The sequence below is a fragment of the Bos grunniens genome, chromosome 15 (assembly GCF_055505025.1).
Source record: "Bos grunniens cultivar Pamir isolate PY7600 chromosome 15, Bosgru_T2T1.0, whole genome shotgun sequence".
Taxonomy (NCBI): Eukaryota; Metazoa; Chordata; class Mammalia; order Artiodactyla; family Bovidae; genus Bos; species Bos grunniens.
In genome coordinates, this window is record NC_141179.1 from 9,786,708 (window position 1) to 9,810,451 (window position 23,744).

General features: G+C 38.3%; 1 protein-coding gene across 1 annotated transcript in view; it reads right to left on the bottom strand.

Moving 5' to 3' along the window:
* The window catches only part of CNTN5 (contactin 5), a 1,678,169-nt gene that overhangs the window by 516,144 nt on the left and 1,138,281 nt on the right, over positions 1–23,744 (bottom strand). The window contains exon 8 of the mRNA XM_086338280.1: positions 7,647–7,742. Coding sequence (XP_086194406.1) covers positions 7,647–7,742 — 96 coding nt within the window. The remainder of the gene's footprint in view (positions 1–7,646; positions 7,743–23,744) is intronic.

A 23,744-nucleotide genomic window follows, 5' to 3' on the forward strand; every position in this document is an offset into this window, starting at 1 on the left:
TGTATGGAAAGCAATGATCATTGTGGAGAAAAAGAAAACAGAGAAAGAGGAAAGGAATTGTGGGGGTTCATATCAAAATAGGAAAATTAGAAAAACTTTCACCAAGCAGTTTGAATGTGAAGTAGTGAGCCATTCAAATGGCAAGCATAAGAGGAATCAGGCATTGAAAATAGCAACTGGAAAGACTTTGAGGCAAGACTATACCTAGTTCCTATGGAATATCAGAGAAACTAATACAACTATATATGAAAAAGCAAAAAAGAGAATAGTAGATAAGATCAGAGAGATTATATGGCATCAAATGCTGAGGATTCTCCAAGTTATTTTCAGTCAGTCATTTCAGACACTCAGTTGTGATTGACTCTTTGCAACCTCATGGATTGTAGCAAGCCAGGCCTCCTTGTCCATCACCAACTCCTGGAGTTTACTCAAACTCATGTCCTTTGAGTTGATGATGACATCCAACCATATCATCCTCTGTCATTGCCTTCTCCTCCCACCTTCAATCTTTCCCAGCATCAGGGTCTTTACAAATAAGTTCTTCACATCAGGTGGCCAAAGTATTGGAGTTTCAGCTTCAGCATCAGTCCTTCCAATGAATATTCAGGGCTGATTTCCTTTACGATGGACTGGTTGGATCTCCTTGCAGTCCAAGGTGTTCTCTAGAGTCTTCTCCGCCACAGTTCAAAAGCATCAATTCTTCAGCTCTCAGCTTTCTTTATAGTCCATCTCTTGCATCCATACATGACTACTGAAAAAACCATAGCTTTGACTAGATGGACCTTTGTTGTAAAATAATATCTCTGCTTTCTAATAGTCTTTCTAGGTTGGTCATAGCTTTTCTTCCAAGGAGCAAGTGTCTTAATTTCATGGCTGCAGTCATCATCTGCAGTGATTTTGGAGCCCAAAACAATGAGCTGGAGTAGTGGCTACATGGTGCTGGAGTGACTGTGAGGAAATATCCCATGCCCAAAGGCAGAGAAGCCCCAGAAGTACAGTAGGCACTGGAGTAGCAGCTGTGCAGCGCTGGAGCGACTTTGCAGAGACACCTCATGCCCAAGGGCAAAGGAGAAGCCCCAGAAAGATGGTAGGAGGGATGAAATTGCATTTAGAATCAAACCCCCATAACAGCCAGAGATGCTCAGAAGGCTCAAACAAACCTTGTGTGTACCAGGACACAGAGACCCCACAGAGACTGAGACGGAACTGTGTTTGAGTGTCTCTTGTGGAGGTATGGGTTAGCAGTGGACTGCTGCAGAGGCAGGGGCTCTGGGTGCAGCAGACTTGGGTATGGCATAAGCCATACTCCCCTTGGAGGAGGTCGTCATTAACCCCAACACAGAGCCACCAGAACTTACACAGGACTGGGAAACAGACTCTTGGAGGGCACAAACAGAAATTTGTGCATACCAGGACCCAGGAGAAAGGAGCAGTAACCCCACAAGAGACTGATCTATACATGCCCATGAGTGTCCAGGAGTCTCCTACAGAAGTGTGGTGTGGTGGTGGCCTGCTTCAGGGTTGGAGGCACTGAGTGTAGCAGTTCCTGCATGGGACCTTATGAAGGAGGTCACCATTATATTCATTACCTCCACCATAGTTTTGGCCCCAGGTCAAATAACAAGGAGGGACCAAAGCCCTGCCCATCAAGAGAAAATTGGATTAAAGATTTACTGAGCATAGCCCTGCCCATCAGAACAAGGCCTAGTTTCCCCCTCAGTCAGTCTCTCCCATCAGGAAGCTTCCATAAGCCTCTTATCCTTCTCCATCAGAAGGCAGACAAAATGAAAACCACAGTCACAGAAAACTAACCTATCTGACCACGTGGACCATAGCCTTGTCTAATTCAAGCTATTGTCAGTAAGGACTTGAGCACTGACTGTGAATGAGATGGTATATTAGTCTGCCTAGGGTGCCATTACAAAATGTCATAGACTGGCTGGCTTAAACAACAGTAAATGATACTGAGGTTGAAAGTCTGAGATCAGGGTTTCAGCTTAGTTGGTTTCTGCTGAAAGGTCTCTGATTGGCAGATGGCCACCTTCTCACTAAATTGTCACATTATGGAAAGAAAGAGCAAGCTCTCTGATGTCTCTTCTTATAGGGGCACTAATTCCATCAAGGGGGTCCTACCCTCAAGGTCCCTCTATACACCTAATTACTTCCCAAAGGAACCATCTCCAAACACTGGGGCTTCATATGAACTTAAGGATAACTCAATTCAATCTTTAGCAGACAGGAAGTTTTTGGAGTGTTTCGGACAGAGAGGTGACATGATAAAAACTATAAGGCTGCGGATTTTCCAGCGGTCATGTATGGATATGAGAGTTGGACCATAAAGAAATCTGATTGCCAAAGAATTGATGCTTTTGAACTGTGGTGTTGGAGAAGACTCTTGAGAGTCCCTTGGACTGCAAGGAAATCCAACCAGTCCATTCTAATGGAGATCAGTCCTGGGTGTTCTTTGGAAGGACTGATGCTAAAGCTGAAACTCCAATACTTTGGCCACCTGATGCAAAGAGCTGACTCATTGGAAAAGACCCTGATGCTGGGAAAGATTGAGGGAAGGAGGAGCAGGGGACGACAGAGGATGAGATGGTTGGATGGCATCACCTACTCAATGGACATGGGTTTGGGTGAACTGCGGGAGTTGGTGATGGACAGGGAGGCCTGGCGTGCTACAGTTCATGCGATCACAAAAGAGTCAGACAGGACTGAGCGACTGAACTGAACTGAAGGTCACTCTTGGCTACCATGTTGAGAACAGATTTTAAAAAGATAAAGGCAAAAATAATAGAGAACCATTAAAAGTCTACTGCAATAACTCAGGTAGGTGATAATTATACCTTATACTAGAGAACTGGCATGGAAGGTATGAGAAATTGTCAGATTTCAGATAAAATTTATAGTAGGACCTACAAAATTGCTGACAATTTTTATGTGAGGTGTGAAGGAAAGTAAAAAAAATGTGTCAAACACTGATGAATTGCAAGGAATGGAACTGTCATTAATTTAGGAGGAAAAGATCTCATATTTGGGGAAGATATAACCAGGAATTCAGTGTTACTCATGGGTAAGTTTGCAGTGGCTATTAGCCATGCAAATGGAAATGCTGAGTAAGTAGTTAGATGTACAATCAGATTCCTGATTGGAGACATACATTTGGGAGATGTCAGTATTTAAAGAGTATTATGGGGTGAAATATCAGGGAATGAGGGTATATTAAAGAAAGAAGTTCAAAACCTGACATGTGAGTGACCGTAAGATTATGAGTTTGAGGAGATGGGGCAAAATCAACACAGGGGATTACAAAGTAAGGTAAGAGGAAAACTAGTGTGTGCGGAATTCTGCAAGAAAGTGTTTTATAAAAGAAGGAGTTTCCAATATGAGGGCTGAAAATAACGTTGTAATGGTAAAAAATGTCATAAACTGAGGTAAATCCATACAATGGAATACTATTCAGCAATATGGAATAACATACCGACAAATATGGACGCACCTTAGAAACATTAAGTGCACACACACAGAGACTGCACATTGTATAATTTCACTAAAATAAAATTTTTAGGAAAGGTAAAAATGTAGAGACAGAAAGGAGATCAGTGATTGCATGAGGACATAGGTGGAAATGCCTGTGTGACATAATGGAAGTTCTAAACTCGGCTGTGGCGACAGTGGCACAATTGTGTTAAACATACAGAAGCTCACTGAACCGTACACTTAAAGCAGGTGAGTGTATTGGGGTAGAAATTGGCTCTCAATAAATCTATTAAAAAGTTAGAGGAAGACAGAGAAAGAGGGCAGAAAGAAAGAAAGAGACAAAAAGACAGCATCAGAGTTGAACTGGATAATGCACATACAAAGCCTCTGAAGAGTTTGCTATGGAAAGGAGTGGAAAAAAATGAGGTGGTAGCTGAAAGAGGAGAGGTTTGCTTTGTATTGTTTTGACCCAGAAGAAAGTAAGCAATCTCTGGTGAAAATTTAGAAGAGTAGAACAGAGAATTACTAAAGCAATTTATTTGAGTAGATAAATAAGGATGGATTACAGTACAAAGGTTGAGGGATGGACCTTAGAAGCACAGCAGTACATCTATACTAAAAAGGAGAGGTTAGAATATGAAACAAATGTTAATAAGTGTGTAATTTGGTGATGAAGGCTTGTGTAAGTTATCTTCTAATTGCTTTTCTTTTCACAATGAAATGGTTATCAGCTGAAAGTGAGGATGGGAGAAAAATTGAATGATGGGAGACACACTGAAGTTTTGACAAAATTACAGTGAGAGGGCTACGTTTGGTTTTTTTCCCCTTAATTTCTGGTCAGCGTAAGTGTACTTGAGATTCATAGTTTGGATTTTAAATTTAGACTGTGTGCACGAGTGCTAAGTCACTTCAATTGTGTCTGACTCTGAAACCCTATGGACTGTAGCCCACCAGGGAATCTGTCCATGGGATTTTCTAGGCAAGAATATTGGAGTGGGTTGCCATGCCCTCTTCCAGGGGATCTTCTCAAGCCAAAGATCCAAGCCACATTGCTATGTCTCCTGCATTGGCAGGTAGGTTCTTTACCACTAGCACCACCTGGGAAGCCCCAAAATTTAGACTAATGTGCCTAACTATTTTTATAGTGTCATATATACATACATATGTATATACATAGGTATTAGCTATACTGTGCGGCTTGTAGGATCTTAGTACTCATCTGACCAGGGATTGAACCTGTTCCCTTGGCAGTGAAAGGGTGGAATCCTAACCACAGGACTGTGAGGGAATTCCCTTTATAGTCATATAAAGTTGAGTAATTTCAGATTGAAGAATGGGTTTACATTGGGATTAGGATTTTGTTGAGTGTTGTAAGGCAAAAGACAGTTGAAGTAATTAAGGTTGTAAGCAAGAAAAATGATAATGATTGAAGGAGAAAAATGAGACTCAAAGAAGGGCAACAAAGGTGAAAAGGAGGTCATATCAACGATTTGCAGATTTCAATGAGGTTGAAGGGTTCCTGGAATCAAGGAAGCAGTGAACAGAAAATATACGAATGCTCAGTCGCTCAGCCAAGTCCAACTCTTTGTGGCTCCATGGCTTGTAGCCTTCCAGGCTCCTCTTGCACATGGAATTTTCCAGGCAAGAATACTGGAGAGGCATGCCATTTCCTCTACTGGAGTAGGGTACTGTTTCCTACTCCAGGAGATCTTCCTGATCCAGGGAACAAATTTGAGTCCCCGGTGTCTTCTACGTTGGCAGGCAGACTCTTTACCACAAGTGCTACCTTAACTGGAAGCCCAGTTAAGAAACCACAGCTGCTGATAATAGCAGATGAAGTGCCTGAGAATGATTGTAAACCAAGACCACTGGAATGGCAAAAAGAAGACAAAATGAAAAGGAGTAAGCTAGGAGTGTATAAATGACAGCAACGAAGATTTGCAGAGTCTAAACTGAAATTTTAAAAACAGAGGTTTTTTTTTTTTTTTTTGTAAGGAGAATAGAGAATGTGCAATGAGGAGAAAAGGAGAATATGTGTTCCAGTCTCACTTTGAATGGCGCATAAACAATGTGACAGAATAAACAGCCATAACTTTAAAGGGCTGCAGTGGAAGCCATGTCTTCGTGGGATGTGCAAGTTTCAGTTGGAACCAGAATATAATTGACATGCTTAACAAAAACTAGAGATATATTATAGGATTTGGCTAATCAAGGGCTAAATGACCAACTTGTAAGTGTTAGACATTGGCCTGGAAGCTGAGCTACTGTAGTTATTTCGGGCCATGCATGTGTCCCCCCAGATTCTGTCATGTTAACACTGATGTTTGAATAAGTCATTTCATATAACACTTCAACATGTGTACCTAGTAGAATATAACCTCTACAAATTTAAAGTATCTAATAAGTCTAATATTTCTTATGACACATATATTGTCATATACAGTAACAAATAAGCCAGCTTTATTCTTGTTGATCTCAAAGATTACATTTTTATTTATTTAATCAATTATTCATACATATTCTTATCTTATGCTTGTCATGTATACAATTTATTATACTATTTTTTCCCATTATAAATCTTCTGTATATAGTTTTCTCTGCCAATTGGAAAATTTGTTTGTGTGTAATCTTACCATTTTGCTTCTTGAATCATTCTCTCTCATTTCATTTTTTAACATATGTTTCAACAGCCCTACAACATAGATTGTATCTCAGAGAAAATCTTGCTTTTTCCCCATGGGAGTCACTGCATATTGCTAATCCCTGTAAAGTTGCTGATGAACACGTTCATCCTCTGCAGTCTGTTGCCTCTTCCCCTCCCCTCCTTTCCCTAGCCCCCCTCCCTCTTCCCCTCCTTTATTATTTCTAACATTTATCTAATACTTCTCTTCAGACTAAATATAATAACCCAACATTAAACATAACATATTAATTTCATAGGATTCTCTTAAGACTACTAAAATCCATTTTTAAAAAGGTAAAACACATGTAGGTAAGACTGGATATCTTTTCTGTAAAGTTCACAAACTACTCACAAAAGGATTGGAACAACTGAATTGACATACTGGAATGAAGTTGGTATAACTCAAAAATTATTCCTCACAATGATTATTATCTTAGTTTCAAAGTAAAATATTTTCAAAAATATTTTCCTATTGAAACTTAGTTTACTTTTCTTTCAATTAAAAAGAAAATTAGGGTCTGATAGAGATGAGGAACTTTAAAAAAACTGATTTGAGGTCTTATTGTAAAGCATGATAAGGATTATCTATGATAGAACAAAATTGGGCCCCAATACTACACTAGTAATGCAACCTAGAGACAAGTTTGGTTTTCACTCTAAACAAAAAAAGAAAAATTGATTGAGGTACCAGGATCTTGAATTCTGTTTCCACTTGTTAACTAAAATCTTCATTATTTCTCAAGTAGAAATACACATTTGATTCTCTTTCTCTTTAATTGATGCTGGCCTTTCTTAAATTGCATTATAGGAAAACTTTACTGAGTTGCAAAGAAGTACTCACTTCAAACTATAGAACTTAAACAAAATGTATATAATTATCTGTGAGTTGGAGAGAGGGGAAATAATTAATCTGAGCACAGTTGACTATTCTGTTACTTCAAACCCTGAGAAATACTTACCTACTATTATAACTTTTACAAACAAGAACTCAGGTAGTCAGAAAATAACAAGGAAATCATAGCTGTATGAAACTCAAGAAATATTTCTTAACATTTTTTGTTCCAGTGTGAAAAATTACCCCATAAACAACCCAGTTTCCAGCTTATCTTCTGAAACAAGAAGCACATTGATGTTCAGTTAACTCAGCTCTGACATTCCCAACAATTTTGAAAAGTTGCTAACTCTCTTAGCTTATCACTTTCCCTGTGCTCCAGGTAGTATATTCCTCCCTGGTGGCAGGCAGAGAGAGACATCCATAACCAGGATGGTCCATACTCAGGCCATAAAACAGTCTTATCAGAGGAGCTCAGTCTCCTGTCCTGTGGCATTTAGAGAATATGGTCTTTAATTACTCACCTGGTGCCCTGATACACATCGAGAAAACCACCCACACGTCACCTGAATGTTCCCCAGTCAACACCCTGTCTAAAGGAACGAGCACACAGGAGGAGAGGAGCAGCTATAGGAAAGGGAGACAACCTACCTGGCGAGTGAGGTGGCGGCGAGCACAGGAGGACGACCCCTTGGCCTTCCCGCACGGACACTGCGCTTCTCGTCCGGCCACTAAAGTTCCCCAGATCTGCCAACATAACACAGCGTTCAGATGCGAGGCAAGAAGGAGCTTAAAGAATTACTGCTCTTGTAACTTGTCCTTACTCTTCTATCATTATCTAAGCAAGGTTTCTTTTTCTTTGTCGAGCAGTGAGAGGAGAGTTTTAACAATAAATCTCTACCATCCAATTTTAAATATCATGCTTTTCAGACTATGTGTGCATTCCTAATTTCTATGTATAGTGCATACAAATTTCCAGTGTAGGGATAAATTAAACAATAGCTTTATAACACATTGAATAATTACTGTATTTCTTTATAATAGCTTTTACATATTAATTTTTCTACTACCAATCAAAGCCACTCAAGCATATTAAGAACAGAAGTGGTTGGGGTTGTCTGGTGCCCAAACTGCTTCCTAATCATCTGTCATGCTAAAAATGGTATGTAAAACCAAGCATGAATTTGCCAAATTAGAGGGACTTGTGCACTCAAGCAAAATATAATGAAGATATAAGGGCCCCTTTTCTATAAATGTGAGTGAAAATGTCATGTTACTTTCATTTTATGTAAGCCTGGGATGGTGTGTACAAATTAATTATACTCATCCATTTTGATTATTCTAGAAATATTATAGTTATTGAAACACTAACTTGAATGTATGAAGGACTAATGCATTGATTGAGTTTCAATTGTCTTCCCTTAAATTTTCTTGCATTTGCACAATTTAAAAACATTGTCCTAAAAATAAAGTGGTCTTAAAAAAGAATGGTATGCATTATTTATATTTCTTTTATTTTTTATTAATGTATTCATAGCTCAGTACATTTGTACCTTCCTTTTTTCTTAGGCTTGGTTGATTAAATAAATGAGTTTTAGAATAGTTTCTTGGAAATGATAGGAGTCCAATATTTTTGTAAATAAACATTGTCTTAGAATTCCCATTTTGTAAAATCTTGTTTCCCTGGTGAGAAATGCTTATTGAAAATGTTCTGCTTTTCCTATCACTATCAATTATAAAGGAGATTAAAACAAAACTTGTCATCATTTCATGCTAAAGTAGTATTATTTCATAACAATACAATGTAGACCCTCAAATTTAATGTTTGTTAATCTGATGAATGATGAAGGTAAGCAGTCAAGAAAATATACTGAATGGATATGAAAGAGATAAATCATCAACTTTAATATTCTAAGAGAAATTCTATAAATTACATTTTTGAGAGATGGCTTACAATTTAAAATTTGCTGAATTTACAATCCAATCTTTTAAAATTCATTCAAAACCATGAAGGACTAGTAAACAGTCAAGGCATAATGAATAAATAGGAAGGAATTCATTATTGAGGAAAGTGTTTTGGATTTTACACACATGCTGCATTTCATTGTAAATAGTCAAGTATATAATAGTTACTATAAATAAGTAAAGTGGTAAAACAAAAAGGAAAATGTATTCTACTACCTTTTTTTTGGTTTGAAAAGCTACACACTAACTTCTAATAAAAATCAGCTTCCTTAACTTTCAAATGTACATAATGTATGGCTTTAAACTCATTTTCACTGACAGTTAAAGATAGAAGCTGTCTTTCTTGTTTTCCCCAACAACTCCCCTCAATCTGAAAACAAAGCATGACAAGGTTTCTCAATTAACTTCCTTTGACTACTCTTACAAACACAACACAGTGAGCAATGGGGTTGTAATATCTCTTTAGAGATTATATGGTTTTAGTTTCCTCTTTTCATCCTCATTGAATTTATAAATTCTGGAAAGCTATTTGGATATCAATTTATTCTAACTAAATATCTTAAATGTTTTCTTAAAAGTATATATATTTAGCTTCTAATACATTTACTACAAGTTTTTATTGTGTTCATTATGACTTTTCAAATCAACTTATTATAGTTAAAATATTTTAACGGCAAACAATCCCAAATGAATGCCTATTTCTCATAAATTGAAATATGGGTATGGCCTAGAAATTAGACACAGAAAAGAAATAACTATGACCTGAATTGTGTTTTGAGATCTCAATGACCCAAAGGATAATATCAGCCCTAACTGCTTTATTTTGTATCACCTGTTAATACAGGTAAAATTCAACAGTTTCTCCTGGAATTGTCTTTGTGTTATCGCTTCCTAGGAGCTATAGCATCAGCAGTACATATCATATAAGAAACGAATTGCCAGTCCAGGTCTGATGTAGGATACAGGATGCTTGGGTCTGGTGCACTGGGATGACCCACAGGGATAGTACGGGGAGGGAGGTGGGAGGGGAGTTCAGGATGGGGAACACATGTACACCCGTGGTGGGTTCATGTTAATGTATGGCAAAACCAATACAATATTGTAAAGTAAATAATAATAATAAATAAATGATAAATGGTTAAAAAAATAAATGGATTTTTAAAATTGTGAACAGATTATTTTTATCTCATAAAGACATATGCAAAAATACTAAAGAAAAGCCTGCACTTTGATGGAGAGTGTGCTTTTTTCATTTAAATCCTTCCTCCTAGAATAAAAAGCAGTAAAACTTGATTATTTTTAATGTAAAAGTAGTCCTTGTTTCAGGCAAGATTCTGGTTGATCTGAGACCAAATTGATGTGAAAAAAATTCTTAATTGGAGCAGGAATGGCAACTAGAGAGAATAGTCTGACTAAAAATACTGCTGGTTGTTTTGATCTCATGGTTAAGAGAAAGCAGTTACTTTGCAGGTGCTCATCAGAGAACTTAGTTAGAATAAGCATTCTATATATCAAAAAGAGAAATGAAAAAAAAAAAAAAGAATTTGTATGGATGAAGCTTTGATTATTTTATTGTCACTTACAGCAGGTTTGATCCCTGCATCAGGCAGATCCCCTGGAAAAGGGAATGGCAACTGACTCTTGTATTCTTGCCTGGAGAATCCCATGAACAGAGGAGCCTGGTGGGCTATGGTCCATAGGGTCACAAAGAGTTGGACATGACTGAAGTAACTTAGCATGCACTCATGGGAAGTAAAAAAAAAAAAAAAATCTGTTTCTATGTTCTATTTTTATCTTTAAGGTGAAAAATGAGTACAAGTAAAAATTTTACTACAAGAACTCTAAAATTCAGGTCCAATTCTAAACTGAAATAAGCTTATTTCTGGACTTATTATAAAACACGTGAACTAAAAGACAAGTAATCTGAAGGAGGAAGTTTGTAATAAAGAATCACAAGACCTCAGGTTTTCTTTTTTTCTGAGACCTTTTTTCCAAGTCCAGAAACTCATGCAGAGTTTGATAATGGAGTTTTAACTAGAACTGCAGCTTACAGGATTATACCTGTCCAATCAATTCATACAATTAATGACAGGGCTGAGAGTCATATGTGACAGACTATAAGGTTGAAATGTGTGATTGGAAGCATATTGACCACAAATAAGACAAATCATTTTCTTAATTCATTTAACAGGTGTTTTTTCAGTGTAAGCTGTATACCAAAATCTATATTAGGTACTGATAATACAGAAAAGCTGTAAAGGAAGACTGTGGATATATAAACTAATCATACAATTGAACTAATCAAGGCAAATTGGAAGTGGTGAAACAGAAGATGACAAGAATGAACATTTACATTTTAGGAATCAATGGTATAATGGACTGGAATGGATGAATTTAATTCAGATGATGATTATATCTACTACTGTGATCAAGAATTCCTAAGAAGAAGTGGAGTTAGCCCTCATAGTCACCAGAAGAGTCCAAAATGCAGTACTTGGGTGCAACCTCAAAAATGACAGAATGATCTCTGTTTGTTTCCAAGGCAAGCCATTCAATATCACAGTAATCCAAGTCTATGCCCCCACCAGTAATGCTGAAGAAGCTGAAGTTGAACAGTTCTATGAAGACCTACAAGACCTTCTAGAATTAACATGCAAAACAGATGTCCTTTTCATTATAGGGGACAGGAATGTAAAAGTAGGAAGTCACAAGATATCTGGAGTTCCAGGCAATTTTGGTATTGGAGTACAAAATGAAGCAGGGCAAAGGCTAATGGAGTTTTGCCAAGAAAATGCACTGCTCAAAGCAAACATCCTCTACAAACAAGACAAGAGAAGACTACATATGGACATCACCAGATGGTCAACACAGAAATCAGACTGATTATATTCTTTGTTTCTGAAGATAGAGAAACTGTATACAGTCAGCAAAAACAAGACCAAGAGTTGATTGTGGCTCAGATCATGAGCTCCTTATTGCCAAATTGAGACTTAAATTGAAGAAAGTTGGGAAAACCACTAGACCATCCAGGTATGACCTAAATCAAATCCCTTACAATTATATAGTGGAAGTGACAGATAGATTCAAGGGATTAGCTCTGATACAGTGCTTGAAGAACTAAGGATGGAGGTTTGTAACATTGTAAAGGAGGCCGTGATCAAAACCATCCCCAAGAAAAAGGACTGTAAGAAGGCAAAATGGTTGTCTGAGAAGGCCTTATAAATAGCTGAGAAAAGAAGAGAGGTGAAAAGAAAAGGAGAAAAGGTAACATATATCCACCTTGAATGAAGAGTTCCAAAGAATAGTAATGAGAGATAAGATAGCCTTCTTAAGTGATCAAGGCAAAGAAATAGAGGAAAATAATAGAGTGGGAAAGACTAGAGATCTCTTCAAGAAAATTAGAGATACAAAGGGAATATTTCGTGCTAAGATGGGCACAATAAAGGGCAGAAATGGTATGGACCTACAAAAAGAAGAAGATATTAAGAAGGGGTAGCAAGAATATACAGAAGAACTATACAAAAAGATCTTAATGACCTAGATAACCAGGATGTTGTGATCACTCATCCAGAGCCAGGCATCCTGGAGTGTGAAGTCAAGTGGGCCTTAGGAAGCATCACTACAGACAAAGATAGTGGAGGTGTGGAATTCCAGCTGAGATATTCCAAATCCTAAATGATGATGCTGTGAAAATGCTGCACTGAATATGCCAGCAAATTTGGAAAACTTGTGGCCACAGGACTGGAAAAGGTCAGTTTTCATTCCAATCCCAAAGAAAGGCAATGCCAAAAAGTGCTCAAACTACTGCACAATTGGAATCATCTCATCTCACATGCTAGCAAAGTAATGCTCAAAATTCTCCAAGCCAGGCTTCAATTGTACATGAACCATGAACTTTCAGATGTTCAAGCTGGATTAAGAAAAGGCAGAGGAGCCAGAGATCAAATTGCCAACATCTGTTGGAGCATCGAAAAAGCAAGAGAGTTCCAGAAAATCATCTACTTCTATTTTACGAACTATGCCAAAGACTTTGACATTGTGGATCACCACAAACTGTGGAAAATTCTTAAAGACATAGGAATACCAGACCACCTGACCTACCTCGTGAGAAATCTGTATGAAGGTCAAGAAGCAACAGCTAGAATGTGACATGGAACAACAGACTGGTTCCAAATAGGGAAAGGAGTACATCGAGGCTGTATATTGCCAACCTGCTTATTTAACTTATATGCAGAGTACATCATGTAAAATGTTAAGCTGGATGAAGCACAAGCAGGAATCAAGGTTGCCAGAAGAAATATCAATAACCTCAGTTATGCAGATGATATCACCCATATGGAAGAAAGCAAAGAGTAAATAAAGAGCCTCTTGATGAAACTGAAAAAGGAGAGTGAAAAAGCTGGCCTAAAATTCAACATTCAAAAGACTAAGATCATGGCATCCAGTCCCAAAACTTCATGCCAAATAGATGGGGAAACAATAAACAGTGACAGGCTTTATTTCTTTGGGCTCCAAAATCACTGCTGATGGTCATTGCAACCATAAAATTAAAAGACAGTTGCTCCTTGGAAGAAAAGCTATAACCAATCTATCAGTTCAGTTCAGTACAGTCACTCAGTTGTGTCCGATTCTTTGCAACCTCATGAATCGTAGCACGCCAGGCCTCCCTGTCCATCACCAACTCCCGGAGTTCACTCAGACTCACGTCCATCGAGTCAGTGATGCCATCCAGCCATCTCATCTTCTGTCATCCCTTTCTCCTCCTGCCCCCAATCCCTTCCAGCATCAGAGTCTTTTCCAATGAGTCAACTCTTCGCATGAGGTGGCCAAAGTACTGGAGTTTCAGCTTTAGCATCATTCCTTCCAAAGAAATCCCAGGGCTGTTCTCCTTCAGAATGGACTGGTTGGATCTCCTTGCAGTCCAAGGGACTTTCAAGAGTCTTCTCCAACACCACAGTTCAAAAGCATCAATTCTTTGGTGCTCAGCCTTCTTCACAGTCCAACTCTCACATCCATACATGACCACAGGAAAAACCATAGCCTTGACTAGACGAACCTTTGTTGGCAAAGTAATGTCTCTGCTTTTCAATATGCTATCTAGATTGATCATAACTTTCCTTCCAAGGAGTAACCGTCTTTTAATTTCATGGCTGCAGTCACCATCTTCAGTAATTTTGGAGCCCCCAAAAACAAAGTCTGACACTGTTTCCACTGTTTCCCCATCTATTTCCCATGAGGTGATGGGACCAGATGCCATGATCTTCGTTTTCTGAATGTTGAGCTTTAAGCCAACTTTTTCGCTCTCCTCTTTCACTTTCATCAAGAGGCTTTGAGTTCCTCTTCACTTTCTGCCATAAGGGTGGTGTCATCTGCATATCTGAGGTTATTGATATTTCTCCCAGCAATCCTGATTCCAGCTTGTGTTTCTTCCAGTACAGCCTTTCTGTACTGGATGTACTATATGATGTACTCTGCATATAAGTTAAATAAGCAGGGTGACAATATACAGCCTTGATGTATTCCTTTTCCTATTTGGATCCAGTCTGTTGTTCCATGTCCAGTTCTAACTGTTGCTTCCTGACCTCGGACGTGGGGTAACTCCTCTCGGCCATGCTTAGTGTGCTGGTCACAGCTGCCCGGCTGATACACCTACGTGCAGGGAAGGAATGGAGACGTAGGCAGAGAGAACAGACTTGTGGATACAGTGGGAGAAGGAGAAGGTGAGATGGATGAACTGAGAAAGTAACATTGACTTATATAAAGAATCATGTGTAAGAGACAGCTAGTTGGAAGCCTCTGTATAATATAAGGATCTCAGCCTGGTACTCAGTCATCACAGACCTAGAGGAGTGGGATGGAAAGGCAGAGGCTCAAGAGAGTGGAGATATATATATATATATAGTTATGACTGATTCGAGTCTTGTATGGCAGAAATCAGCATGATATTGCAAAGCAAATATCCTCTAATTAAAAAAAAAGAATAGATGGATAATAATTTCAATAGCTATTAGCATACCTACTCTATGCCAAATTTCCTGAAAAGAAATATTGATTTCTTTATTTCAAAAATTACTAAGTATACGTGAAAAGCAAAAAGTTTTCTTTGGTCATACAATTAATAAGTTCAGTCCAGTTCAGTTCAGTTGCTCAGTTGTGTCCGACTCTTTGTGACTCCTTGGACTGCAGCACGCCAGGCATCCCTGTCCATCACCAACTTTGGGAGTTTACTCAAATTCATGTCCATTGTGTTGGTGATGCCATCCAACCATCTCATCCTCTGTTGGCCCCTTCTCCTCCTGCCTTCAATCTTTCCCCGCATCAGGGTCTTTTCTAATGAGTCAGTTCTTCGCATCAGGTGGCCAAAGTAGTGGAGTTTCAGCCTCAGCATCAGTCCTTCCAATGAATATTCAAGACTGATTTCCTTTAGAATGGGGCTGGTTGTATCTCCTTGCAGTCCAAGGGACTCTCAAGAGTGTTCTCCAACACCACATTTCAAAAGTGTCAATTCTTTGGCACTCAACTTTCTTTATAGTCCAACTCTTACATCCATACATGACCACTGGAAAAACTATAGCTTTCACTAGATGGACCTTTGTTGGCAAAGTAATGTCTCTGCTTTTTAATATGCTGTCTAGGTTGGTCATGAGTTTACTTCCAAGAAGCAAGCATCTTTTAATTTCATGTCTGCAGTCTGTCTGCAGTGATTTTGGAGCCCCCTCAAAATTAAGTCTGTCACTATTTCCATTGTTTCCTCATCTATTTACTGTAAAGTTATGGACCAGATGCCATGATATTCATTTCCTGAATGTTGAGTTTTAAGTCAGCTTTTCACTCTCCTCTTTCACTTTCATCAAGAGGTTCTATGATCTTCTTCACTTTCTGCCATAGGGTGGTGTCATCTGTATATCTGAGGTTATTGATATTTTTCCTGGCAAACTTGATTCCAGCTTGTGCTTCATCCAGTCCAGCATTTCTCATGATGTACTCTGCATATAAATTAAATAATCAGGGTGACAATATACAGCTTTGATATACTCCTTTCCCTGTTTGAAACCAGTCTGTTATTCCATGTCCAGTTATAACTGTTGCTTCCTGACCTGCATACAGGTTTCTTAAGAGGCAGGTCAGGTGGTTTGGTATTCTTATCTCTTTAAGAATTTTCCACAGTTTGGGGTGATCCACAAAGTCAAAGGCTTTGGCATAGTCAATAAAGCAGAAGTAGATGATTTTCTGAAACTCTCTTGCTTTTTTGATGCTCCAACAGATGTTGGCAATTTGATCTCTGGTTCCTCTGCCTTTTCTAAATCCAGCTTGAACATCTGGAAGTTCATGGTTCACATACTGTTGAAGCCTGGCTTGGAGAATTTCGAGCATTACTTTGCTAGCATGTGAGATGAGATGATTCCAATTGTTCAGTAATTTGAGTATTCTTTGGCACTGCCTTTCTTTGGGATTGGAATGAAAACTGACCTTTACCTGTGACCACTGCTGAATTTTTCAAATTTGCTGACTCATTGAGTGCAGCCCTTTCACAGCATCATTAATAAGTAGTGAGTAGGCAAATCAATTTCAATGTGGTTGTTTCAAAATATGTATGCAGAGAAACAGCAAATTAGCCAAGATTGCATGGTCAGCCTCTCTCATCCCATGGCTTCTGGCTTTTGCCCCACATTTTGTAAATAATGATTAAAGGCAGGAGGAGAGGGGACAACAGAGGACAAGATGGTTGAATGACATCTCCAAGTCAATGGACATGAGTTTGAGCAAACTCAAGGAGATAGTGAAGGACAGGAAAGGCTGATGTGCTACAGTCCATGGGGTCACAAACAGCTGGACACAACTCAGTGACTGAAGAACAAGAAGGAGCTGAGATCACTTGTAGCACTACACATGTGCATCGTAAGGTATTCACTTGGTCACGTGCTCCTTTTTGCAGCATGCCTGTAGGAGCCTCACCATGAAAGCCCTGGCTGCTGCTGCATTGAAGCTGGATTGGATTGCCATCATAGTTATGTTATATGACGTTATGTCCTGGCTATGTCATGACTGTGTTATGATTATGTTATGGCTGCTACTATGGCTGCTGCATCAGCCAGGAGAGAGGCTGTGTTGCAGCTGCCATGCCAACCAGGAGAATGTAAACAGGTCTGCAGTTCCTACAGCTCCTTGAGTCTCCTTCTTGGCTTTTGGCTCATGCCTTGCCTACCCTGGTTTCAGCGAACAGTGTGAACTGTGTGAGCAGCAAGACAATTGGTGCTGTGAGCAGTATCAGTGATACAATGTCTTAGGAAAAGACAATTCAGTATATGGAAGTTAGACCAAGGTTCATTTAGGTATTTTAAAATAACTTTCATAAGTAAGCCTTACTAAAAAATATTCTCTGACAGATGATTAGAAGTGAAAAAACTTGTGAAGAATGAAAAATAATCCATATATTTATTTTGAGAGAGAATCAAATTAGCATTTTTAATACATAACTATTTGTTTGCATGCAAAGTCTTCCTAAGATACTCTCATAACAAGCAAGATTCTTAACAATAATAGTTTTTAAATAAATATTTGATTATTGAATGGTACCTTTGAAATCCATAGAAACATGAAAATTTGTTGGTTTTTCTTGTCACGTATGAGCTCATGAGCTTTTAATCAATTTGTAAACACATTGGGAAGGGCTTATTATCCTCACTTATTGATGAGGACAATGTCATTCACTAAGGTTAAACAATATGAATAAAAACTCACAGCCAGTAAAGATTTGGACCTCCAAGATTACAAAGGGATTTGGGGAACTAGCACATTTTTAATCTGGAGTATTTTTGATACTCTTAATGTAGTGTTTTGATCAATGTGCTTTTTAAAAGCACTTTTCTATTATATCACATGATGTAATTCTTTAATATAATTGTTATAAGTCATCTGTGAATGAAACACCATATCACCTTTTGAAAATGTTTGTTATATAATAAAATTAGCCTTTGGAGACTATAAATGGAGTGAATTAGTGGTATCTCAGAAAATACAGTCCCATGGAGATAAGAATTAAGTTACTGGTGGAGTTATGGTGGGTAAATCTACAAAGAACTTGTAGATTTTATTATAATAAAACTTTTCCCATTCCCTTTCTTTCTGTGGATATATTTAACAGGTCAGATGAGTAATCTTTTATTGTGGATTACCATTTTCACTTTTTATTTTATCACACACAAATTATCCAGCCAAAGGATTCACTTATTAAAAGGAAATCAAAGCACACCAGTGTATGTGTGCTTTGAAAGAGATGATTTTAACTACACTATAAGTGAAACATTATATTGCAAATTCTTTTGTAAAAGGATAAGTTATCCAAAGAATGTGATAAAAGTATTTTTGATTTTAGGTCTTTTCTTTAGTATCTTGATGTGTATTATAAAAATTCACTTCAACTGTGAATGTGATATATGGTGAAATCATCTTAAATGCTAAAATTTGTTCTACATATAAAACAAATTGTATATAAATATATAATAATTTATATATTGTTATATATAACAATATATATATATATATATATATGCTGCTAAGTCACTTCAGTCGTGTCCGACTCTCTGCGACCCCATAGATGGCAGCCCGCCAGGCTCCCCCGTCCCTGGGATTCTCCAGGCAAATACACTGGAGTGGGTTGCCATTTCCTTCTCCAATGCATGAAAGTGAAAAGTGAAAGTGAAGTCGCTCAGTCATGCCTGACTCCCAGGGACCCCACGGACTGCAGCCCAGCAGGCTCCTCCGCCCATGGGATTTTCCAGGCAAGAGTACTGGAATGGGTTGCCATTGCCTTCTCCAAATATATATATAACAAATATAACAAATTGTATATTAATTTACAACAAATTATATGTTAATATATTTTATATCAATATACAATTTGTTTTATATATATATATATATATATATGTATATAAATTTGTTTAACTAATGTGATAATAGTCTATGAATCCTGGCAGAGGGTTTTATATATTTGACTTAACTTTCTCCACTCTGGGTAAACAATTACATAGATAATCCTTATTTGCTTGCTTCTAAGTTTAAGTTTTTTACCCAAACTCAGATTAATTTTAATTCATTAAAAGTTTCAAGAACTATAAGGCTGAGCATTGGAAACATATATACAACAGAAGTAATAGAGCATGTAACAGAGTTTGAGTATTATAAACCCATGGAGATGGGGCAAATTTGTCACTTACTGAAACCAGCAAGCCATTTAATACACACATTGAGTCCTACAACTTCTACTTCCTACTTCCTTCCAGTGGGTGATATCACCAACACTTCTTAAAACTGTCATCTATGTTAAACTCCATCTCACCAAGTTGATTTCCAGGGAATTCAACATGTAATACTACCACAATAGCTACTGATTTATCTGTATTTATACTGTCTTCCATCTTTGCATGAAACGTTCCCTTAGTATCTCTAATTTTCTTGAAGAGATCTCTAGTCTTTCCCATTCTGTTGTTTTCCTCTATTTCTTTGCATTGATCACCGAGGAAGGCTTTCTTATCTCTCCCTGCTATTCCTTGGAACTCTGCATTCAGATGCTTATATCTTTCCTTTTCTCTCTTGCTTTTCACTTCTCTTGTCACAGCTATTAGTAAGACCTCCCCAGACAGCCATTTTGCTTTTTTGCATTTCTTTTCCATGGGGATGGTCTTAATCCCTGTCTCCTGTACAGTGTCACGAACCTCTGTCCATAGTTCATCAGGCACTCTATCTATCAGATCTAGTCCCTTAAATCTATTCCTCACTTCCACTGTATAATCATGAGGAATTTGATCTAGGTCATATCTGAATGGTCTAGTGGTTTCCCTTACTTGCGTCAATTTAAGTCTGAATTTGGCAAAAAGGAGTTCATGATCTGAGCCACAGTCAGCTCCCAGTCTTGTTTTTGCTGACTGTATAGAGCTTCTCCATCTTTGGCTGCAAAGAATATAATCAATCTGATTTCAGTGTTGACCGTCTGGTGATGTACATGTGTAGAGTCTTCTATTGTGCTGTTGGAAAGAGGGTGTTTGCTATGACCAGTGTGTTCTCTTGGCAGAACTCTATTAGCCTTTGCCCTGCTTCATTCTGTATCCCAAGATAAAATTTGCCTGTTACCCCAGGTGTTTCTTGACTTCCTACTTTTGCATTCCAGTCCCCTATAATGAAAAGGACATCTTTTTGGGGTGTTAGTTCTAAAAGGTCTTGAAGGTCTTCATAGACCCATTCAGCTTCTTCAGCCTTACTGGTTGGGGCATAGACTTGGATTACTGTGATATTGAATGGTTTGCCTTGGAAACGAACAGAGATCATTCTGTTTTTTTTTTTTTTTTTTTTTTAAGATTTCACGCAAGTACTGCATTTCAGACTCTTTTGTTGACCATAATGGCTACTCCATTTCTTTTAAGGGATTCCTGCCCACAGTAGTAGATATAATGGTCATCTGAGTTAAATTCACCCATTCCAGTCCATCTTAGTTCGCTGATTCCTAGAATGTTGATGTTCACTCTTGTCATCTCCTGTTTGACCACTTCCAATTTGCCTTGATTCATGGACCTGACATTCCAGGTTCCTATGCAATATTGCTCTTTACAGCATCGGACATTGCTTCTATCACCAGTCACATCCACAACTGGGTATTGTTTTTGCTTTGGCTTCATCCCTTCATTCTTTCTGGAGTTATTTCTCCATTGATCTCCAGTAACATATTGGGCACCTACCAATCTGGGGAGTTCTTCTTTCAGTATCCTATCATTTTGACTTTTCATACTGTTCATGGGGTTTTCAAGGCAAGAATACTGAAGTGGTTTGCCATTCCCTTCTCCAGTGGACCACATTCTGTCAGACCTCTCCACCATGAACCACCCATCTTGAGTGGCCCCACACAGCATGGCTTAGTTTCATTGAGTTAGACAAGGCTGTTGTATAGATCTAACAGAATGGTATGGACATAACAGAAGCTGAAGATATTAAGAAGAGGTGGCAAGAATATACAAAAGAACTATACAAAAAAGATCTTCATGAGCAAGATAGTCACAATGGTGTGATCACTCACCTAGAGCCAGACATCCTGGAATGTGAAGTTAAGTGGGCCTTAGAAAGCATCACTACAAACAAAGCTAGTGGAGGTGGTGGAATTCCAACTGAGCTATTTCAAATCCTGGAAGATGATGCTGTGAAAGTGCTGCACTCAATATGCCAGCAAATTTGGAAAACTCAGCAGTGGCCACAGGACTGCAAAAGGTCAGTTTTCATTCCAATCTCAAAGAAAGGAAATGCCAAAGAATGCTCAAACTATGCACAATTGCACTCATCTCACACACTAGTAAAGTAATACTCAAAATTCTCCAAGCCAGGCTTCAGCAATATGTGAAACATGAACTTCCAGATGTTCAAGCTCGTTTTAGAAAAGGCAGGGGAACCAGAGATCAAATTGCCAACATCTGCTGGATCATGGAAAAAGCAAGAGAGTTCCAGAAAAACATCTATTTCTGCATTATTGACTATGCCAAAGCGTTTGACTGTGTGGGTCACAATAAACTGTTGGAAATTCTGAAAGAGATGGGAATACCAGACCACCTGACCTGCCTCTTGAGAAACCTATATGCAGGTCAGGAAGCAACAGTTAGAACTGGGCATGGAACAACAGACTGGTTCCAAATAGGAAAAAGGAGTACATCAAGGCTGTATATTGTCACCCTGCTTATTTAACTTATATGCAGAGTACATCATGAGAAATGCTGGGCTGGAAGAAGCATAAGCTGGAATCAAGATTGCCGGGAGAAATCTCAATAACCTCAGATATGCAGAGGACACCACCCTTATGGCAGAAAGTGAAGAGGAACTCAAAAGCCTCTTGATGAAAGTGAAAGAGGAGAGTGAAAAAGTTGGCTTAAAGTTCAACATTCAGAAAACGAAGATCATGGCATCTGGTCCCATCACTTCATGGGAAATAGATGGGGAAGCAGTGGAAAAAGTGTCAGACTTTATTTTTTGGGGGGCTCCAAAATCACCACAGATGGTAATTGCAGCCATGAAATTAAAAGATGCTTACTCCTTGGAAGGAAAGTTATGACCAACCTAGATAGCATATTCAAAAGCAGAGACATTACTTTGCCAGCAAAGGTCTGTCTAGTCAAGGCTAAAGACATTACTTTGTCAACAAAGGTCTGTCTAGTCAAGGCTATGGTTTTTCTAGTGGTCATGTATGGATGTGAGAGTTGGACTTTGAAGAAAGCTGAGCACCGAAGAATTGATGCTTTTGAACTGTGGTGTTGGAGAAGACTCTTGAGAATCCCTTGGACTGCAAGGAAATCCAAGCAGTTCTTTCTAAAGGAGATCAGTCCTGGGTGTTCTTTGGTAGGACTGATCCTAAAGCTGAAACTCCAATACTTTGGCCATCTCATGCGATGAGTTGACTCACTGGAAAAGACTCTGATTCTGGGAGAGTTTGGGGGCAGGAGGAGAAGGGGATAACAGAGGATGAGATGGCTGGATTGCATCAGCAACTCGATGGACATGAGTTTGGGTGAACTCCGGGAGTTGGTGATGGACAGGGAGGCCTGGCATGCTGCAATTCATGGGGTCGCAAAGAGTTGGACACAACTGAGCAACTGAACTGAACTGAACTGAACTGATATTGTCTCCCAACTTCTTTTTGTAAGTGAACTCTCTGTAATCTATTCAAAGACTCATCTCCCCTTCCAACATCATCAGTAACATTCATACTGGAACTGCTCCACAGTTTAAAAAAAGGAAAAATTGTATCTCTTTGACCCCAGCTTTCCCTCTAGGTACAAACTCTTTTTGTTTAGCACTTCTGAAAAAAAAAAAAAAAAAAAACCACTTTCTTTTAAGTTTCTCAAATCAGGCTGTCTCTCTACCTCTGTTCAAACATTACTGTGAAGCTAACCAATTACCTCAACATTGTTTCATTTAATGATCAATTACTCAGTTTTCACTTATTTGACTTATGATCAGTAATATGGAGTTGATCATACTCTCTTCTGAAAACAGCTTCCTCACTTGGATTTGTCCTCCTTCGCTGTGCCCTCCCACTCACTTTCATTACCTTTTTCTTCCTCATCTCTGCAGTATCTAAACATATCAAGATCCCTCCTTGGACCTTCTCATTTCTCAGGCCACACCATTCCTAAAGGTACTGTACCTAGCCTTTATATTTAAAAAATCATGTATAAATGAAAGAATTACCAAACTTATTCCTGCTGGACACCTCCTTTAAAAGGCAACACACACACACACATACATGCACACACCCACACTCAGATACGCATATCCACAGTCACACACACAGTTTATTTTAATTTTCCATGTAAATGTTTAATAAGCACTACAAACATAATGTATCCTTATTGGGACTCCCATTTTCACCTGTGAATCTATGATTGCCATAATACTTGCCATCAGAGTAATCATTCCATCCTTCCAATTATTAAAAAGGTACAAAAATAATTTGTAATTCAGTATGTCACTCACACTTTACATACAATTCATGAGAAAGTCCTTCTGATATTATTTCATAATATAGCCAGAATACAATAACATCAAACTTCCTCTACAACTTTCATCTAGGCAATTCTCACCTTGATTGTTGTGATATCATCCTACTGGTGTCCCTTCTTTTTCCTTTGCTCTTTAAATTTATTAGCACAGTAGTCAGAATTGGTTCTTTTAAAATAAAGTCAAGCTACCAACAGTATTCTTCACAGAGCTAGAACAAATAATTTCACAATTTGTATGGAAATACAT